Source organism: Mytilus trossulus, chromosome 4 (genome assembly GCF_036588685.1).
Source record: "Mytilus trossulus isolate FHL-02 chromosome 4, PNRI_Mtr1.1.1.hap1, whole genome shotgun sequence".
Taxonomy (NCBI): Eukaryota; Metazoa; Mollusca; class Bivalvia; order Mytilida; family Mytilidae; genus Mytilus; species Mytilus trossulus.
Window position 1 is genome coordinate 81,920,713 of NC_086376.1, and position 20,779 is coordinate 81,941,491.

General features: G+C 31.3%; 1 protein-coding gene across 1 annotated transcript; it reads left to right on the plus strand.

Annotated features, from left to right (window-relative positions):
• The first annotated feature begins 719 nt into the window (after positions 1 to 719).
• LOC134716116 (neuroglian-like) lies at positions 720 to 20,018 on the plus strand. Its single transcript, XM_063578892.1, has 12 exons — positions 720 to 895; positions 1,320 to 1,381; positions 6,760 to 6,871; positions 7,362 to 7,546; positions 9,110 to 9,298; positions 11,633 to 11,764; positions 12,277 to 12,376; positions 14,177 to 14,376; positions 15,020 to 15,178; positions 15,606 to 15,788; positions 16,360 to 17,234; positions 18,426 to 20,018. The coding sequence occupies exons 1-11, from the start codon at positions 810 to 812 to the stop codon at positions 16,470 to 16,472; spliced, it is 1,521 nt and encodes a 506-aa protein (XP_063434962.1). The 5' UTR covers positions 720 to 809; the 3' UTR covers positions 16,473 to 17,234; positions 18,426 to 20,018.
• Positions 20,019 to 20,779: the final 761 nt, after the last annotated feature.

A 20,779-nucleotide genomic window follows, 5' to 3' on the forward strand; every position in this document is an offset into this window, starting at 1 on the left:
ATTCGACTTCCATCTCTCAGCTTCAAATTTGAACTTGAGTAATCTTTTGAGGTTTTATTTAGTTCTAGTTAGACCGTTTTGAATTAGGTTTAAGATTTCGAGTTAAAACTCGAGTTATCTATGATATAATTTTTTTCTGAGATCAAGATAATTCTGTTGGAGCCTGTCCTGGTTTCTTACTACAACCTGAAGCTACATGTGACATATTCTTTTCGTATCGGGTTCGACTAGGAACTTATTGTTGGTATTAATAATACGGAATACATTAAGGGACTAGGATGGTGAAATTGTGTTTCGGGCGTCCCAAATCCAAAATAAAGTGTTTATCTGATTACTATTTGCGGGTTGATATACAGTTCATGCATGTATAATACTAGAAAAAAGGGGAACCAATCCAATACCAGGAAATGTGCCTATTTCAGTCTTGAAATACAAATACAAATACACTAATTTTGGTTAACGATGCCATATTTATAGGGTAACGATTCTTTCCTCTTCTCTTCACGGCTAGCGAAGATTGAACATGTATTGATGATCAACATTTTGAAATACGGATGCATTTTGATTTGATGACATTTTTTAACAAATGTTGGGAATTTATTAGAATTCGTGATAATTCAATTCCGGTATGTTTCAACAAATAAGTGAAACAATTACAGGTTAAGTGGACTTTGTTCTATGTAATTATGATTAATACAATTATCGTTAAAACCATGTGTCTACCACCGGGAAATAATTCAATTCAAACTTATTAAAATAAGTACAATAACTTTCACCTGCGATTTTCTCGATTTTCGATTAGTGTGAGGATGATGTGTGTAATAGTGCTAGCGATATATAGTTTTTTGCAGTTGCCGACCAATTCTGGTTCAAATTTAGAGAATGCTGAAGATGAGTATGTTTCTATTATCATTTTCTAATACTGCGATCGACTTTATTAATATAACTTTAAACAAACAAAAATTCTTGCGGTCGATTTCAAGTTTGTAAATTTTATTAAGCAAGCTAAAACACATTTCGCTATAGCTGGTAACGCGACAATGCACCGTGACTATTGAATAATTTGGTTATCAATGTAGAAATTAGGAAATGTGGCACGCTTTCTAATGATACTTTACAGCTGATTTTACCGAACGATTAATAGAACTTAAACACATAACACTTTTATTTGTTTTCAAGAGTAAACGAAAAAGAAGTAAATTATCTAAAGGATTATAGTGCGCTGCAAATCAACTCCGATAATTCTGAATTGAATTCTTCATTCAAACTTTATTTTGACCAAATTTACTTACCTTTTAATTTTGTCTTTTATGTTTTAGTCAAAGAAGAAACAGTTCATTGAGAGAAGAGACTAGTCCTCAAACCTGCAACAAAAACATACGTAAGTTCATATTATATACGATTCCATATTTAAAAAAAAAATACAATTTAGCCGTCAACAGCAACGTGTATCGATGAACAACTTTTTAAATTACGGAGGATGTATTTTAATTGGATGAAATGTTGGTATATATTTAGTCTTTGTGGTAATTGAATTCACATGTTCAGATACATTTTTGTCATTAAGGGTTAACATTATTTGGATAAGTAGATATAGGAATTACTGAGAAAATACTAGAGTTCCAAGTATTAAAAAGAGAAATTTGGTATTTTTAGATTGAAAACATGTTTGAAAGGAAAGAATATTTATTTCAAGTTGATATAAAAAAAAACCACCTATATCAATTTTGAGCTAGTGCTCATCAGTTAGTTTTCGAGAAAAGTCGATATTAAAGAATCGATAAAGATTAAATATAATGTGGGCTGACATTTGAGCGGAATAAAGCGCATAGGGTCATTTTAGCGTCGACATGAAATGATATATACTTGTACATGGAACGCCACTATGCTTATGTGGTACTCTGGCATACTGTTATGTGGTCTTACTTTTTCTTGATTATATTTTGCATTACATGGTATGGTTTTGATATCACGTAATCATATTTTGATTTAACTCTATATAAATAGTAATTACTTAATAATATTTCGATATTACACTATATGACTTCGTATTGATATGATAAAAGTTTGTCATTGCTTAATATGATTTTTCACTATTATTTAATGTGGTTCTGTCATTAGTTTTGTGGTTTTATCTTTACTTTATGTGTATTTCGGTTAACGTAATGAATGTATACGTAGTTGTTTCTTTTCATGCTATATGTATTTTTTTATTTATTTTGTAATGATGTTTAGTTTAAACATATTTATCTAAAAGTTATTGCAACTTATTTTAATCCCTTTCAATTTTGCGGGTGCATGGGAGTGGTGACTTGTAGCGGCATTAGCCTGCTCTCTAAATCTTCAAGGTTGACTTTTACGTGTAAGAGATATGACTCTCTCTTACCACGGATGATTTGCAGTTTCCTTATATGGCTTTTACATTACAAAATAGTTTTTCACAATTAAACGATTTTAAACTCTATGCATGGTGTTTTCGTTCCAATTATTGATTTGGTTATGTGATTTTTTTTGTGTGGTCTTCACATTGGTCCTTACTTGATGAGGTAAAACTAAGTGACCATTTTGGAACAAAACTAGTTCTATTGTTAACACCAATATCCATGTCCTTTGTTTCATTTGACTCGGATAAGAATAGCAATCGACCTTAAATAAAATTAAATTTGGAAATAGCATTGAGTTCGATCGATTTGAGTTTCAGAGTTTGTTTCACATTTTAAGGTAGATTTTGAGATACAATTCAACTTCAACGTTACATTTGGGTGACCTTTTGAGGAGTTAGAGTTCGAGTTCAAATTACACTTTGAATTCGATTCTTATTTAGAATAAGATTTCGAGTTGAAAATCGAGTTTCTAATATGATATCGTATAAAAATTCTTTTACACGGGGACTCGAAAAGAGGGCTGTTTTAAATATAGTAATATTGATCCAAGGATGAAATGACACGTAATCTTAATCCGAAATCTTTTTTTAACACATTTGTCTTTGAGTTGTGTTGTGTCCAGAATATCAGCAATTTTGGTATACTAAAAAGCCTTCAAAGTAATATATGTTTTGATAATTGACGATAACAGTTAAAGTTTATTTCTGTGTGTGTTACATTTTAATTTTGTGTTTCTGTTGTGTCGTAGTTCTCCTTTTATATTTGATGTGTTTCCCTCAGTTGTAGTTTGTAACCTTTTTTTTTTCTCAATCGATTTATGAATTTCGAACAGCGGTATACTATTGTTGCCTTTATTATTTTTTTTATATCAATATAACTATATTTGGAACAGAATAAACATGATTATATAAGGAAAATAACAAATTTTAATAACAGGAAATTAGAAATTTGATAAAAAAAACTAATATTATGTCATAACATTCTGAAAACAGGAAACCGATAAATTTTACAAATTAAGCTTTATTTTAAACATAACAAGCAGGATTTTGTTAAAACAATGACAAAATATAATAACGAGAATCAAACATTTTGTGCCGAAAACTGTGATCTCTTTTATCATGAAACCTGGAAAATTGTCGAATGTAATGTAAATTATTATTCATTATATTTGAAATTATGTACTGAATAATTTGATGCATTTAAATCTCTATTGAAAAATAGTTAATATTACGATTCTGTCCAAGTATAACTATTATCAACTGGTATCGGCAGTTTGCATATTGTTTATTGATATATATCATTTTTATTAAATAAGTATGTAAATATAAATATATTACGATACACAGTAAATGTAATACTGATTTTTTATTTGTCTATTCATATGTAAAAGTAGTGATAATCAATCATGCAGTTCATTTTTATGCTTTTATTATAAAGCTACTATGTGCACAGGATTTATTTGTTTTAACCCAATTTGATTTGGAAGAAAAAGTAAAATCGCATAAATATTGGAACTCCAAAGAAAATTCAAAACGGAAAGTCACTAATCAAGCGACAAAATCTCAAACGACAAAAAGCTCAACTACATAAAATGAATGGACAACAACTGTCATATTCCTGAGTAGCTGCTGTATGCTTTTGAATACCGAATAAGATAAGAAATCTATATCCCATTTGCAAGTGAAGCTTGTATATTGTTACTAAGGTGGGGGAAATTTATAATGTCAAAGTCCAAATCGTCTCGTTTGTCATATTTGATTTTTTGTACTGAGATGACCGTGTATGTTAAATTAGAGGTAAAAGTTTAAAAATGAGGCGGATGAAGCTCTGTCTGTTTATTTCTTTAATTTCTAGATTTGGGGGATATATTAATGGAACCCAATCAGAAAAGTTTGGATTGTTAATTGAAAGAACATCATCAATATATCTGAATGTGAAATTAAATAACCTGGCTTCTTTGATCTTCTTGTTTATGACATGGGTCTGAAGGAACTCCGATTCATATGAAAATAGTTTGTCCCAATAGGCAGACATAGTTAGATAGTGCAGTAAGTCGCACAATTACTAACACAATTCTCTTTTAATATTCTTGTAATTGTTATAAAATACATCAAATAACAAGATTACAAGCTAAATCTCGATTCATATTTAATTTTTAGAAATACACATGTGACGTCACCTTTGTTGACAAGGCTACATTAGTGACACCCAGTTTGTATTTTTATTATGCTTTTTTGTGTACCGTCCTAAATTGATTTAACATATCCGTTGTAACTCTTATGTAACATTGCCATAAAGCGCGAGGTTTGGCTAGCCACAAAACGAGGTTCAACCCACTTTTTATCTTAAAATGTCCTGTACCAAGTCAGGAAAATGTAAGGTGTTTATCTTATAGTTCGTTTCTCTCTGTGTTGCATTGTCTTTTGTTTTTTGTTGTTCTTTAGTGTTTCTGCTGTTTCGTTTCTTTCCTCTTATAGTTCACGTGTTTCACTCGGTTTTAGTTTGTAATCCGAATTTGATTTCTCTCAATCGGTTTATGACTTTCGAATAGCGGTATACTACTGGTGCCTTTTTTTTTCTATGTTTAGTGTAAACTAGATGTATGTCCAATAAACGAATACTTCATTTCTCATAAAACTACAGTTACATAGTTATAGAGAACATACATACATATAACTATAAGGTACAATTTTTACAAGCATTTGTGAACAATACAATGAAATTAACTTGAAGGACTGACTTTCACATTTATAACTTTGATAAATTTAGATAGTGTTTTCTAATAATACCATATTACATGAATTAAACAGTTGATCAAATTAATAGATATTAGGGTCAGACCATCAGTTTGTAGGTAAAAATTTCTTTCTTTCAAACATAAAAGATCCACAATTATTCATAATATAATGGTACTCGTCACCAATGCCGTTTGGGTCACAGAGACGGCATATCCTGTCTTCTCTCGGCAAACCCTGACACCGTCCAGCCTTAATCGGCAAGTGGTGACTATATTAGCATAATGTATCAATGAATTTGTAAAGTAAAACAGAAAAATATTTTTCCAATTGAAAATTATTTTTAAAAATACGAAGGCATAAAGCTTTATGTGATTCTGCAACAAATGCAAAGCATTCTTGTTGAAACTGATCTTTGAGTTTTTGCTCAATACATTTTGACACCCATTTATCAGCAAAATGTGCATTCCATATATTAAACATACCACAATTATCAAAAATATTTTTAATAGACGATATCCACTTAGTGTCTATTCCGTAATCATTATAATATAAAAAAGTTTAATATATAATACAGCACACATTTTACTCTTTTTTTGTCCTTTTCGGTTTTAGCCATGGCGTTGTCGGTTTATTTCAACCGAAATATTTTTAAAAATCTAAAAATGTCCTGTACCAATATAAAAAAGAAGATGTGGCATGATTGCCAATGAGACAACTATCCACTAAAGATCTAGACCAAAATGACACGATAAGACAATGTAAAACAATTCAAACGAGAAAACTAACGGCCTATTTATATATAAAAAATGAACAAAAAACAAAAATGTAACACATAAACAAACGATTGGATATCAACTGTGATATTCCTGACCCGACGAGTGCCACGATTGGAGCATGATCTGCTTACCCTTCCGGAGTTCCTTAGACCATCCCAAGTTTTTTGTTGGATTCGTGTTGCTTAGTATTTGTTTTTCTGTGTTGTATCTTGTTTACTGTTGTTTGTCTGTCTTTCTCATTCGTTCCATTTTTATTATTGGAAAACTAAAACAATAATTCATTTACCTCTTTTATTGTCCGAAATTTTACTGATCAAATCATTCAAAGCCGGTAAACATTTGAACATAAAAATAGCAAAGTAAGCAGTAAGCGAAAAACGTTTCTTCATTTGTCTTTAAATCAGCTAATCTGAAACTGGTCTATTTAATTTGTTAATGGAATGATTGTTTGGTGTAACTTTGGTGTCAGGTTTCATTTGACTTTGACATAATTTTCATGGTTCAGTGGTTGAGGTTATGTTTTCTGGGGGTTTTTTTTGTTACTGTATGCAATGGAGGAACTATATTTGGTGTATAGACATATTTTACAATGAACATGTGATCAGTCAGATTTTATTTGACCGGGATTTCACTTTAAGGTTTATTGCTCAATGTTGACTTTTTGTGTTTTTGTCTGTTTTGTTTTAAGTCAATAATAAGCAATATGTCAACTATAGTTGATGTATTTATTATTGTAAGTTGTACATGTCAGTCTGGCAAGGTTCATCTGAACTTGAACTGAGTTTATGGTTAAAAGGTCAATACAAAGTTTTCATGGTTTGTTTTATTCCTTGTATACTATAAGGTATTCATTTATTTCAGATGAGGAGCCACCTCTGATAACAAGTCGTTTTGAAGAATCCTACTACATGAAAGAAGAGGATGATTTAACAAAAACCTTTCAATGTAGATCATCTGGTAATCCAACACCAACGTAAGTTTGTTCTTAATGTTTTGTACAGTAACATTCAGTTGCCTTACAGTCACATTTAATAACTAATGGAGATGTTAAAAAGTATAATTATGTAATCAATTTGTGGATTTGTCATGTAATATACACAGCTACAAAAACATATAGTTTTTATCATAAATCAACCCATTTGTCTCTCCTTGATTCTTCAACAATGAAGTGAAGGAAAACTCATCAACATAAATAAATGAACAAATGTATAACTTGATTGATAAATAAAAAAATAATATGATTGCTGTTCAAAATGATATTCTTTTACACCAGGAAAACGCGTCCTCCAAAAAGGTTTTTTTTTTTTTTTTTGGCTTTCATTATAGTCGTCTAGCATTGTCTTGAAGTATGATTAACGCCGTTCACAATAAAGGTAAATATATAAATGCAGAACAACATGTCTATACAGGATAAATATATGAACGCAAAACATTATATATACGGTCATATGTTTATATTACAGATTTGAATGGATCCATGACGGTAGAGTATTATCTAATTATTATAGCCTACATATTTCATTGAATCAAAACACAGGAAAACTGACAATAACCAAACCGTCACTACGTGACTTCGGTACCTATCAGTGTTTTGCCACAAACAAATATGGAACAGCAGCCTCTGCAGCGTTTCAGATAGAAAGAGCAGGTATGTTAATTTATATGTAAACGGTCATTTTGTGAATTCTTTAGGAATTTGATTATTTAGTTATAATCTTTTTAATCTTAATATTTTTGAATGTTCGGTTTGTCAAATATCACATTTCAAAGACATGCCTATCATGGTTAAATCAAGAAAGTTATAAATAATTATGTGTCGAGCTGTCTAAAAGTGGAAGAGTGCGTAGAAGACAAAACATTTTAATACACATGTTTTTCATCTATATTAATATAACATCTTCAAACCACTGATTCATTAGCCTGTACTTGCTTTGTACATTTTGCTTAATCATTTCAAGCATATTGAGGACTAGAATCCGTTAAAATCATTTCATTATTACGTTGATTCCTAAAGAAAGGCAAATGGGATGAAAGATGGGAAATGAAAACTTAGAAAACTAAAAAAGGGTATTTTGAAAATGGGAAAACATTCATCCTGTCAACCAACCACCGAATTACGAAAATAGTTGTTGCAAGTTCATGTGCAGAAAGCGAAACACCCGTCGATTACAAGGAATCGATTTATACACCCGATCCTCCAAATTAGACTTGAACAATTTATACATCTAACTCAGTTAAACATACGACCGACTTTAACTGACTTGTTCCCCAAAGGCTTGAGTGCCTGCTCAAGTCAGGATTTGAAGTTGCTATCAATAGCATTTCGTTTGAGGTGTTTGAGCTTTTGATTTTTCCTTTTGATAAGGGACTTTCCGTTTTGAATTTCCCCGGAGTTCAGTATGTGATTTTACTTTTTCCCAAGGAGAACTGACATTAAGTCAGCTCTTCGTTGGTAGGTATTTACTGATGCAAGAGGCCTCATGTGAATTACCCTTTGAATAATCAATTAATACAAAAACGCGTTACGGGAATCCTATTATATTAAGGTCAATAAGAGAAGTAGATCTCTCATTTGTTACCCCGATTTTTGTCCACGGATTTATGAGATTTTAACAGCGGTATACTACTATTGCCTTTATTTTACATATTGACTATGCGCGGTGTTGTTTTAAATACACATCTCTTCGCCGATGAAATCTCTAGAAAGAAAGGGTATTAACTTACTTATACTAACCGAATTTTATTTCTGTTGTAGAGAGGGAAATCAATGTATATGAAAGAAATATGTTTTTGAATAAGTTGAAAAAAATCGATCTTCTTATATAACAAAGGTTATCATTAACAATGATGCTCATAGGGAATTTCTCTTTTCTAGTAAGAATCTCACGAAAAAAAACTTTGTATTTAATTGTGACCAAATGGAATGTCACTTGTACAATGTAGCCTTCTAACACTTCTGGGAAAAAGTCAGCACTAAAATTTATTATGACATTATACAAAGGGATATTCCTGAATCAAAGTGGTCAAATTCATGTAGCCCAGTCAACCATATTCTAAAAAGTATATATCAACTCGCAGATTCCTTATCAATAAAACAAAAATTTGACATGCAGTTATGTTTTATGTTATACTACAAAACTAAACCACAAGAAAAGCCTTGTTTCAATTTCTTTGATTTTACCTAACAACTATTTTTTACCATTTTTTATAGTTATTACAAGTTTTAGCAACTCAATTGAAAGGACATTACCAGATGCTTATCAGTATAGGAGTGTGTCTATACCATGTGTGGGTAAACGGAGATGTCAACCTAATGACGAGTGTAGAGTTGAATGGAAGTTAGGGGATGGAACCAGTAATACTATTCGTGAAACTAAACGAATAGCTATTGATAAAAATGGTAAATTCATTTAAGTCATCAGTCCATACAATAAATTCTTAATTTGTTAAACTACCTTTCAGAAACACATTCATGTGTTTATTTTTCATGATAGTATACAACCTTAATTTAAGGACTTTGGCCACTAGTATAATAATTATATACAACTCGTCTAAACATAAACCCCACAATGTAAGATCTGTAAATGATTTTGTTCTTCCCTCGCCGGGATTCGAACACATGCTACTGAGATATCGTGACACCAAATCGCCTGCATTTTAGCCGTCCCGCTAGACCACACGACCACCTGGGCTTCTATATATATATATACAGTTTAAGTAAAAAACACAAAAAATCACATCATAAATCGAACATTGTTTTTGTCTGTCTCTCTCTCTCTCTATATATATATATATCAATTAGAAGATGTGGTATGATTGTAAATGAGACAACTTTCCACAAGAAACTAAATGACACAGACATTAGCTCATCGTACGGCCTTCAACAAGAAGTAAAACATTTACCGCATAGTAAGCTATAAAAGGCTCCAAAATGAAAAATTTTAATCAATTCAAACGAGAAAAAACCAATTACGGCCTAATTTATGTTCAAGATAATAAACGAAAAAGTATAATTTATGTACAGTAACAAAAAATACTGAATTACTAGCTACTGGGTTTTGGACGTATTGGTAAATATACTATTTTTAAATACTATCAAATGGTATTTGAAAGATCTTACACCGAGATATGAAAATATGTCATTGGTCCATTATCTAATTTTGGATGTAACGTGTCTTCTGATTGGCTGACGTTGTTTTGTTTATCAGCTCATAGACATAATATTGTCATGTGACCGTGACGTCATCATTTTTTTCATAGTTTACTCCGATTTAAAAAGGAATTCACAATTAAATTATAAGAAATGACTGATATATTTTTACTATCTATTCAAAATGACAGAAAACATGTAGTGCGCGCATTAGAATAACCTGCTTCGCGGGTTATCTAGTGTGAACCCATTACTTATGTGGTCTCTTCACAGAAAGAACAAATATTACAGTCATTCCTCAAATAGAAAACGGATAGATCATGAGTATCAGATAACCAATAAATGATTGGGAGTAAGTGGCCATCACATGAGAAACATCAAAACTGCGAATGTAAAATATAGAAGAGAAAACAAATACAAAAAGACAGTGAAATATTACAGAAAACATTTTGAATTAAGTAGTGGTTTGAACAAAGAAACAAAGAGTAATGAGTCTACGTGATTGTAATGTATTACCTTATTTTGAAATAATGAATGTTTGGCATATTAGAGCTAGGCCTACCTTTTGTTTTGAACAGAATCGAATAGTTTATTTCCAGTTATAGTTTTTGATTGCTTGTGAGAGATTCGACTACCCTTATTTCCGACCTCTGGTTGATAGTTGTTCCATTGAGTAATCATACAACATCTCCGTATTTGTATAGACCAAAAGCATTTTCCCAATCACATATAACAGAACACAGGTGTCTAACGCTAGAGATAAGAGAAAATGTATCGGGAGGAATGTTCAGAAATGTTCAGAATGTTGTACATTCTACATTTTACCATTAGAATTGCGTACGAAATTTACAATTTAATGTAGATTTATTCTTAAAAACATCATAGACAGAAATTTTAAAAAGACCGACAAAGATCTGCAAGTCAAGATGTAATCATACAATCGATCTCCTTATTTGTATAGCCCAAAGGCGTTTTGTCAATCACATATAACAGAACATAGGTGTACTAACTTATTATGAGTAATGATATAACTATATTGATAAATGTTTTTCTTGCAAGGTTTACAAGTCTGTCATGAATCATTGCTCAAGTTTAATTTTCGTTTAAAATGGATAAAAATGCGTGATTGATTACATATGTTTCTGGAAAATCTACACACATATTTTTTGCATCGGACATCACAGAGCGGGTTCATATGACTAGTTAAAAAACTATATCAAAAATATTACCAAATATTTTTGATTGTAAAGAGTACATGTTCAACTGTAAAAATTCCACCTGTTCATTGGACAATATCTAGTGTCTTTGTTTTGTCTATCAATTAATGAGATACTGTAAATTCATAAATTATTGCAATGTTTTAATTATTGCGGAAAATGTGACAGGGTCATAATCTCAGAACTTTAAACTCGCATTTAAGTCTAAACTGACAAAATCGCAATAATGAATGCTCGCAGTATTTCTGAATTTACAGTAGTAATTATTCACACCATTGCCCTTTGATTGGTGGATTGCTAGTTTCATGTGAAACTTGGACCAAACTGAAGCGCTAACCTTTTTATTAAAATGTTGTATGTTGAATAGGTACTCTACATTTTTTGTACGTTGACCTTGAAGATACATCTACAGCAGCTACCCCTTACGCATGTGGAATAAACAATGAGTTAATGAGAGCATTTTACAAAGGCGGCAATGTAATTATGACAATCTTGAGAGGTAATTAATAAAGCTAGACATAATTTTTGCGAAAAGAGTTCACAGGCATGTAATTTACAATTGCCGCAATAAATTTACGCTTTTAGAAAAGTCAGTTATTACCGTGTCAGTATCGACATAGACTTTGAAATAACCATTTGATTATTTTCCCATTTCTTATACCTAACGGAATTAACTTGTTAACGCTATAAGTTGCTTTCTCTCTAATTGTGTTTTCAATAACCAACCAAAACAAATTGAGAACGCAAATGTGGAATGTGTCAAAGAGACAACAATTCGACCAAAAAGCAGAAAACGGCAAATGACCATCATGGGTTTTAAACGCAGCAAGAAAATCCCGCACATGGAGTACTAGCTGTTGCTAAAAGCTTGTTCTAGCATAAACAGATGTTTTTCTGGGATATTGTTTTTATGACATAAGTTCACTTATCTGAGATAACTGTTTTGATTCTAACCTCCTAAATCTGAGTTAATACGCATGCGTATACTAATATTTGTAAATCTTATTTCAGATATCAACCCTAATTATATTAAACCAAAACTTCTTTTCTCATATGATGTAAAGGGCTTACTTGGAAGAGATGCTGAACTACAGTGCATTTTTTCCGGATAGTAAGTTTTATGTAGATACAAAGATGTTGTATATTTGTCAGTGATATAATTTCCCGCCTGATACCAAAGGACTTGAATGTAAGTAGGTAAGAAAATTTATGAAAAGCACTGACATTACTTTATCAAACATTAAATAGTCACCAGCCTAAGAGATGCTCAGACGATAAATGATTGAAAAAACACAACAGACAACGACCTACTTAAACCAACTTAATAAAACGTTTCTGAATTGGTGCAGATATATTTATAATGTGCCGAGTTCTAAATTTTGGCTACTACGTAAATCTCCCCCTGTATGTACATAAACAACGAAACAAAACAAATAACTTAAAGGAAGGACACAAAGTATACATATATTGATATAAGAGTATTAGTAGTAACTGATTTAAAAAAAGGAACAATAAAGTAGTTAATGCATCATGTTTTCAAATATAAATAACCATACAAAAACAAAAATCCCATTATATGAACCCTTGGCACTAATTAAAAGCAATAACATTAACAGTACCAATTTTCCTGCACCAGATGCGAATTTCGACAGTACATGTCTCTTCAGTGAAGATCGTGGTCAAAATATTTAAAATCCAAAATTTATATAAAAATGGAGAGCTATAATTCCAAAGGGTTCAAAAAAGTATAGCCAAATCCGTGAAAGGAATCATACCTTTACATAAGGGAGATACATTCCTTTATTTACAATAATTTCTAACATTTTGTTACAACAAATTTTAATAACACAAAAAAATCCGTATTCATGCCAGTACCGAAGTACTGGCTACTGAGATACTGTCATATTCCTGGTGTTACTCGTTAATGGACTTTAAAAGAGGTACAAAGTGTTATATCATATCGATCTGACTAATCGAAAGTCCTTCATTTTTATATTGAGTATGCAAATCAAAAATGGACTTCATAAATATATGAATAGAGATATAAAGCGACCATGTGAAATTAAACTTTTTAAAATCTGTTTAATATCATTTTATACCTTGAACAAAATGAGTTTATCATCATTTTAATAAGTATAAGAATTGTTTTGTGTGAATCTTAACAGTTAACGAAATGGTTAAACCTTGAGTAACTTTCAATGTTGACATTCTTTTCTTTTTAATAGTTGAGCACATATAATTGCAAACCGGATTTGTTATTTTTTCTCAATCGATTTATGAATTACGAACAGCGGTATATTACTGTTGCCTTTATCTAGTACACGCGCAACCCATATCTTACTAAAGGGTTACACTGAAGTTCACATTAAAACCGATTCATATAAGGTCGAACTATTCCATTGCAAGTAAATAATACATCAGTGACTTTAATGACCGAATTTTGACAGATTTGAGCCTTACTTTCTGCTTTTAAAATAATATTTCACAATACAGCTTTTATCAATACTTTAAACTTTGATTTTTGTCTAAGTCGTAGCTTTTGCCCCTTTGAAAAAAGAAAAGAAAAAACCTTCAACCAAAGTGGACTGAGTGAAAAGTTTGAACGCATGTAATTGATCTGTATTTTCCTGTCTTTAACATCCAATCAATGTTGATAAGCATCAGTATTTACCTTACTGCAATTTAGCAATCTTAATACAAGCACACACATATCAGGAGGATTCTTTCAAAAATCTAAAATATACATGTTTTATTTGGTTAAACATTTCTTGTTGCTCTCTTGAGTGTAAATAGCATTTGAGCTTTCCTTAGTTTTCTTTTTTCTGTTATTTTTATCTATTACTTTGAACAAATGCCCAACATTTTTAAAATTATTATACAGTGATTTTCTTATCTGCTTTTTTCATGGTAGTCCCCTTCCAGATATTGAATGGTATTCGCCTGGCATCAATCAACTAATACAACCAAGTAGCAAATATCAATTCACTGATCCTAGTGTCAGGAGAAACCTGAAAATAACACATTTAGAATTAACCGATGAAGGAACTTATAGGTGTAAGGGCGTCAACATTGGTGGTTATGTTGAAGCTCGCATATATGTCAATGTAACATGTAAGTATACATTAATTAATCAGTGATTGTATTGGGATCTAAATTAGTTCATGCTATTGAAAGAATGTTACAGGTAGTTAACGAAAGACATCAGTTACAGAATGAAAAAATACACGAGAAAATTATTTATAAATAAAGAAATACATGTAAATATAGACAAACAACATTCTTTTACACAAAATCAACGCAACATTAACCAAGAAAGACTAGTAAGTATCAATAGTAATATATCGGAAAGTGTCGTTTTTTTTATTAATCAAGTCGTATGTCGAAGTTGAACAACACACACTATAAAATGAAATTATCCTTACTATATTAAGTATGCGCAAACCGCGTTTTTTCATTACCTCAAAGTCGAGATGTAAACATCGAGGTGAATAAATATATGACCAACATGTATCGCTCATCAACTAATACGTACTCGACAAAAAAAAGTTTCATACGAAAACAACTGTGTTTTTTTTATTTAAAACACTGAAAATAACCCGTTATAAATTGCATGTGTCCGCAGCGCTTCTCTGATTAACCTTCATAAGAAACGCTCAAAGCCGACTGATTGAAAGACAACGACTTAAAAGAACCGACACAAAAGTTCGATCTTGTATAATTCACCTCATTAAAAAAAATCTTTTATATCAATTAGCCAAACCGATTTTTCAAGAAGGTGAGGCACTTAAATCCCAAGTTATCCCGGATGGTCAAAATGCTGTGTTTAGGTGCAAAATGGAATCCCTTCCTGCTGAAAACACTCCTTCAGAACCTATTTGGAGGATAAATAGAAAAGAATTGTCTGATGAACAATGTGAGTTTTTCCTACCCTTTTTATGTATGGATACAAGACGACAAGGAAGGGACAATTCACATGGTCCACAATAACAAAAATGTTTACACCTCAAAATGTAATGGACAAAAAATAAGATACCATGATGAAGAGTGTGAATGTTTTGTACATATTTTAAGTAATGGATAAACATGTAACGATTCCTGATGTTCCAGAATATTTTTTTGCTAATTTCATTAATATTTGGGAATTAACTCGTTTTTTGTTTTCAAAAGATTTTAACAGGAAGCAAAGTTTAATGCATTTTTTGTTTAGCTGCAAATTGATGCTGTAAAGTATCAAATGCGAGTAAGATTATGCAGCATCTTTTTAGTTTTATAATAAGATGTTGCGCATCTGATATTTTCAATATAAATATGATAATAATTATCAAACTAGTTTCTTGCAGATGATAGCAATTTTTCACATAAATATCAGCTCAGTGCAGATAAAGAAATCCTTACAATTAAAAATGTAAAGTATCCAGAAGACTCGAGTAGTATAAGTTGTGAGACGGGAAATATAATATCTGACAGAAATGGTGAAGACAGTTATGCTAAAAGTTATGCCTACGCTTTCCTAAGAGTGATGGGTATGTCAAATTCTCGTCCCTTTCCAATAACGAAGACGCAAATATCTACTTTATTCATTGCAAAACTGTTTTGTATTTTTGATTGATTTAATTTTCAAGTGTCACTATTTAAACTTTGAAACCGAGATGTCTTTTGTAGAGTATAGTCGAATACATTTTGCCATGGTTTTATTTCACAATCATCCCAAAACATCTATCCGTTTTTACAATATCAATTGAATCGTATTTATATCCATTTCAATTGTTGCTCATTTTTATCCTTTTTTTCAATGATTGAATTAAACATGGTTTTGATCGGAAGAGTTTTCAGGGAGCTTCATATTTTCTAATATTTTTTTTTTTATATTCAGTTTTATTTCAGAGGTTTACATTATTCATATTTGTTGTGGAACCTTAGAAGTTTTTCTCCATTGAATAAAAAAAAATACGCTGTTGCATTTTAAAGTCGTGTATTTGCTAATGTATACGGCGATTAGTGATCATCTCTTGGGTTGTAAAATAATAAAGTATATGTGTACACTTTTTGTTATAGTATGAGAGTTTTCAAACAATTTTTAATAATATTTTTCAGCATGTCCATCTGGCTTTATATTTACTAACGGGTCTAACTGTGAGCCATGCACTAAAAACTGGTATGGGAATGATTGCCTTTGTTTTTGTGAATGTAATGATCGTCAAAGGTGATATTTTTAATCTTGGTTTCAAATTGTTATCGTAGCATAATTTTAAAATGAAATTAAGAATGGAAATGGGGAATGTGTCAAAGAGATAACAACCCGACCATAGAAAAAAACAAGGTCATCAAAAGGTCTTTTATGTAGCGAGAAATTCCCTCACCCGGAGGTGTCCTTCAGATGGCCCCTAAACAAATATCTACTAGTTCAGTGATAATGAACGCCATACTAATTTCCAAATTGTACACAAGAAACCAAAATAAAATATTACAAGACTAACAAAGGTCAGAGGCTCCTGACTTGGGACAGGCGCAAAAATGCGGCGGGATTAAACATGTTTGTGAGATCTCAACCCTCCCCCTATACCTCTATCCAATGTAGAAAAGTAAAAGTTTTGTGGTTGGTATCTTGTACTTATTAACAGTTACCGAATGTCTCTGGTATTTTATAATCAATTATCATGGAAGACACCCACTTTACTTTAAGGGAACCTGTATTGCATCGGAATATTTTCTTTGTAGTATATCATGCTGGTAGTTTTCGGTTAAAACACTTTCAAAATATAAAAGCCTAAAAGACTAACAAGAAACATTGGTTTATGTTGTAACTTCGCCATGCATTATCTCATTCTTTAATTATGCGCATTCAATTTTGGTTAACAAATTATTAATAAAAAGTGTATAATAGTTTATTGTTTTTTGTAGATGTGATTATGTTCTTGGTTGCGTTGAAACGTCTTCAAGAGTTACAACTACCCAATCAACGATTCCGAGTAAGTTAATGTAAATATATTCATGGCAAATTAAAAACGGGAGAGTCCATATAACCTAAGATTATCAAAGGAAAGTATTTTTTTTTTAAAAGATGCAACTTAAACACTGTAATATAAACCAAAAGAATGTGAAATATTTCCATTCTCAATTTTATATTCGTATTTATGTTTATGATCCTACTTCCTGTCGATAAGTTTACTTCTGATATTGAAGATTTACGACGTATTTACACTGAACCTGTTGGATTTGTAAAGATTGATTCACTAATCTGGAATATTCAAATTTATTGATAAGTTGAAAGTGGGTCTGAAATAGCTTTCAGTACCTGTGGGTATCTTGTTTTGGTGATTTGTGACTTACTTGACTTAATCCACTTCGTCCCATGGGGGACATAGGGCGACTACAGTATTTTTCCATCATTTCCTGTCCTTGGCTAGTTTCTTTGCTTCACCCCATGTTTTCCCAATTTTCTGGAGATCAGATGTTAAATCTCTGTGCCAGGTGGATTTTGGTCGCCCCCTTTAACGATGGCCTTGGGGATTCCAATCTAGTGCCTGTTTTGTTATATTTGTGTTGCTTTTACGTAAAGTGTGTTCAATCCATTTCCATCTTCTTGTTGTTATCGTTCTTTCTATTGGTTCTTGTCTTGTCCTTTTGGTGATTTGTGGCTATTGTTTTTTTTGTGTGACTTGTATCAAATCCACATCATCATTCAGATATACAGTCTAAACTAAACAGACTAAAAGATCAGTAAAACAAAATAAAAGAAAATATAGAGTTTTTAAATGAGATCATTTCTTGTATACATTTTTTGTGAGTGTGTTCTGCTTTGCTCAAATAACCTGTTGAGCGACACACACTCTTTATGGCTTCTAGTTATTTTGTATTGTACTACATGTACCAATTTGTATGATTAGATGCGGGTTAAGTTTTTAATAACACAATAAATCGAAGTCCGGGTTCTATAGTTTAGATGATATCTTGTTTCATGTAATGTTTGTATTAAATTGTATTCTCTCCTCTTAATAAAACAAAAATAATCTTTAACATAAAAACCAGAAAAACAACAAAATAAACCATAGAAAAGCAAACAAAATCCCATTAAACAAAATGAAAAAAGATAAGAAGAATTTTTTTTCTTGATTTATCTCATGATCAAATGATGATAACAAATATCTTCATGATTTCAGGATTTGTTGATCGGAAATTAGTCGTATACATTCTGGTAATTGTCTGTGGTATGATATTTGTGCTAGGTCTTTGCGGTTGCAAGAACATATGGAAAACGAGGGATAGCAGACAAATTCAATCTATCAAGGAAGATAATAGAAATATGCGAGTCACTTTATATAACGGTATATATGATGAAGTTGAAGCGTTGGAACTGGTAGACAATTCTAATATAAACCCCATTCAGATGAAGAATATAACTAATGCAAAGGAAGAAGCAGGACGTTCAGACGATACTTATCCCGTCTGTCATTTAGCTTTAGAAGATAATATCCGTATCTCCGAGCATTATACTTGCATCTGTCCTTTATATTCAGATAATAATGACAGAACCACTGCCGCCCCTTCATTTGCTCTCCATGAAAGTTGTCGTTGCATTCATACATCTGATCAAAGTAATTTTTCTTTCGAAAATAATGATGACGCGCATAACAGTAATGTGTATGAGCAAATATATGATTTAACGAATGAACCATGCGGGTATACAAACGATTTACCGCAATTCATTAAAAAAGACAACGCGAAGGTTGAATATCCAAAACCATATCAACCTCTGCAAGGAAATTGTAACCAAGCACCGAAAACTGATGCGGACACTTTTCCTCTTCAAACCTGGACTATGAAATCAAAATCTTCTTCGGAAAAAATAAAAGAAAACCATGAAAAAGAACATTATATAAACGGGAACATAAAGTTTTCTTATGAAGATGAACAACGTTATGAAAATCAGGACGACATTACCCATTCTAGGACTGTGAAATCAACATCTTCGTCGGACAAGGAGGAAAGTAACAATGATCAAGAAAATAATATACACGCGAATACGAAGTTTTCATGTGCAGATGAACATCTATATAAAAATCAGGACAACATCACCCATTCTTGGACTTTGAAAAAAACATCTTCGTCACACGGACAGGAAGAAACAAATGACCAAGAATTATATATAAATGGGAACATAAAGTTCTCATGTACAGATGAACATGTATATCAAAATGAGGACAGCACCCCTAATTCTTGGACTGTGAAAACCGCATCTTCATTGGACAACAAGGAAGAAAATAATGATCAAGAAATTTATATAAACGATAACATGAATTTCTTTGATGAAGACGAACGACTTTATGAAAATCCGAACAACATCACACATTTTCATCTGCAACTCTTATCATCTGAAGAAAATTCTACAAATAAAGATGAAACAATCTGCTAACAGAAAATCTAATAAAGGTGCTGAAAAAAAAAATTGGAGGTAGAAACGTTACCATTAACTTCATGATCATCCATACTCATCATAACGATGCTTTTATTCAAATATTTATACTAGTTCTGACGTAGAAATCATTTTTATTATGTATACATATATATACATACTTAATGTTGATACTGGTTATGGGGTTTCGTTGTATTGACATTTTTCATATTTGTTTTTCTTAATTTCACTTTTTTTTATTCACACTCATTCAGACTTGTTTTTGTCACGTTTTTTACATTTCAAAGCTGAAGACTTTTGGACATTTATTATTGAGACATTTGTTGGTTCTTTGTGTGTATTTTGACAGTACTATTTTTTAAATATTTTTAAATTAATTGTACAGAATTGATTTTGTGATAAGTATACAATTTGATATGTATGTTATTGTTTTGTTCATTCTTCTCTGATGAATTCTGATTTTCTGATGCTTTATCTCTTTTTTGTATTTGTATTCTGACTCAATTTATATTTTTGTCAATTTCTCGATTCTTAATTGACCTGCATTTTTTTTAAATTTCATTTAATCTATCGTCTCATTCTAGCTTAACCGTTTCCAAAAAAAAATGCAATCGTTTCTAGAGTCTATTCATCCGTTTGTCATAAAAGCATCGACCAGTGCCCTTTATTACCTTTTACCATTTTCATCTAAGTTGCTGTCATTTAAGGTGGTACCTAACACTTTAATTAAAATAATTTGACTTGTTTAATTTTCTTAAAATTATGATACAAAGTATTTACTTTGACCCTTTGACAAAGATATAAAAATTTCAAAAAAATTGAACCAACCGTGTTATCAGAAAAAATACACTGGTTATATAGCAGTTTGACAAACACTTATTTTGTTCATTGAGAAGCTTAGTAATCCCTTATGCACACAACGTCATTAAAACATTCTGCTGATTTTACAAAGTTATCTCCCTGTAGTCTTAAGTACCACATTAAGAATATATTTGGCTAAGATTTAAAAGACAAGCGAAAGATAACAAAGCTATATTTAAACGTCAAAAACAATTTCACAACGTCGTTAAAAAAACGAAATATGAACTAACGACACACAAT

What these genes read in the sequence shown, in the direction of transcription:
- LOC134716116 (XM_063578892.1), top strand. Translation starts at nt 810, where the DNA reads ATGATGTGTGTAATAGTGCTAGCGATATATAGTTTTTTGCAGTTGCCG. An exon ending in TTAGAGAATGCTGAAGATGA is followed by an intron (nt 896 to 1,319) that starts GTATGTTTCTAT and finishes TTTATGTTTTAG; the next exon opens with TCAAAGAAGAAACAGTTCAT. An exon ending in TCTGGTAATCCAACACCAAC is followed by an intron (nt 6,872 to 7,361) that starts GTAAGTTTGTTC and finishes TTTATATTACAG; the next exon opens with ATTTGAATGGATCCATGACG.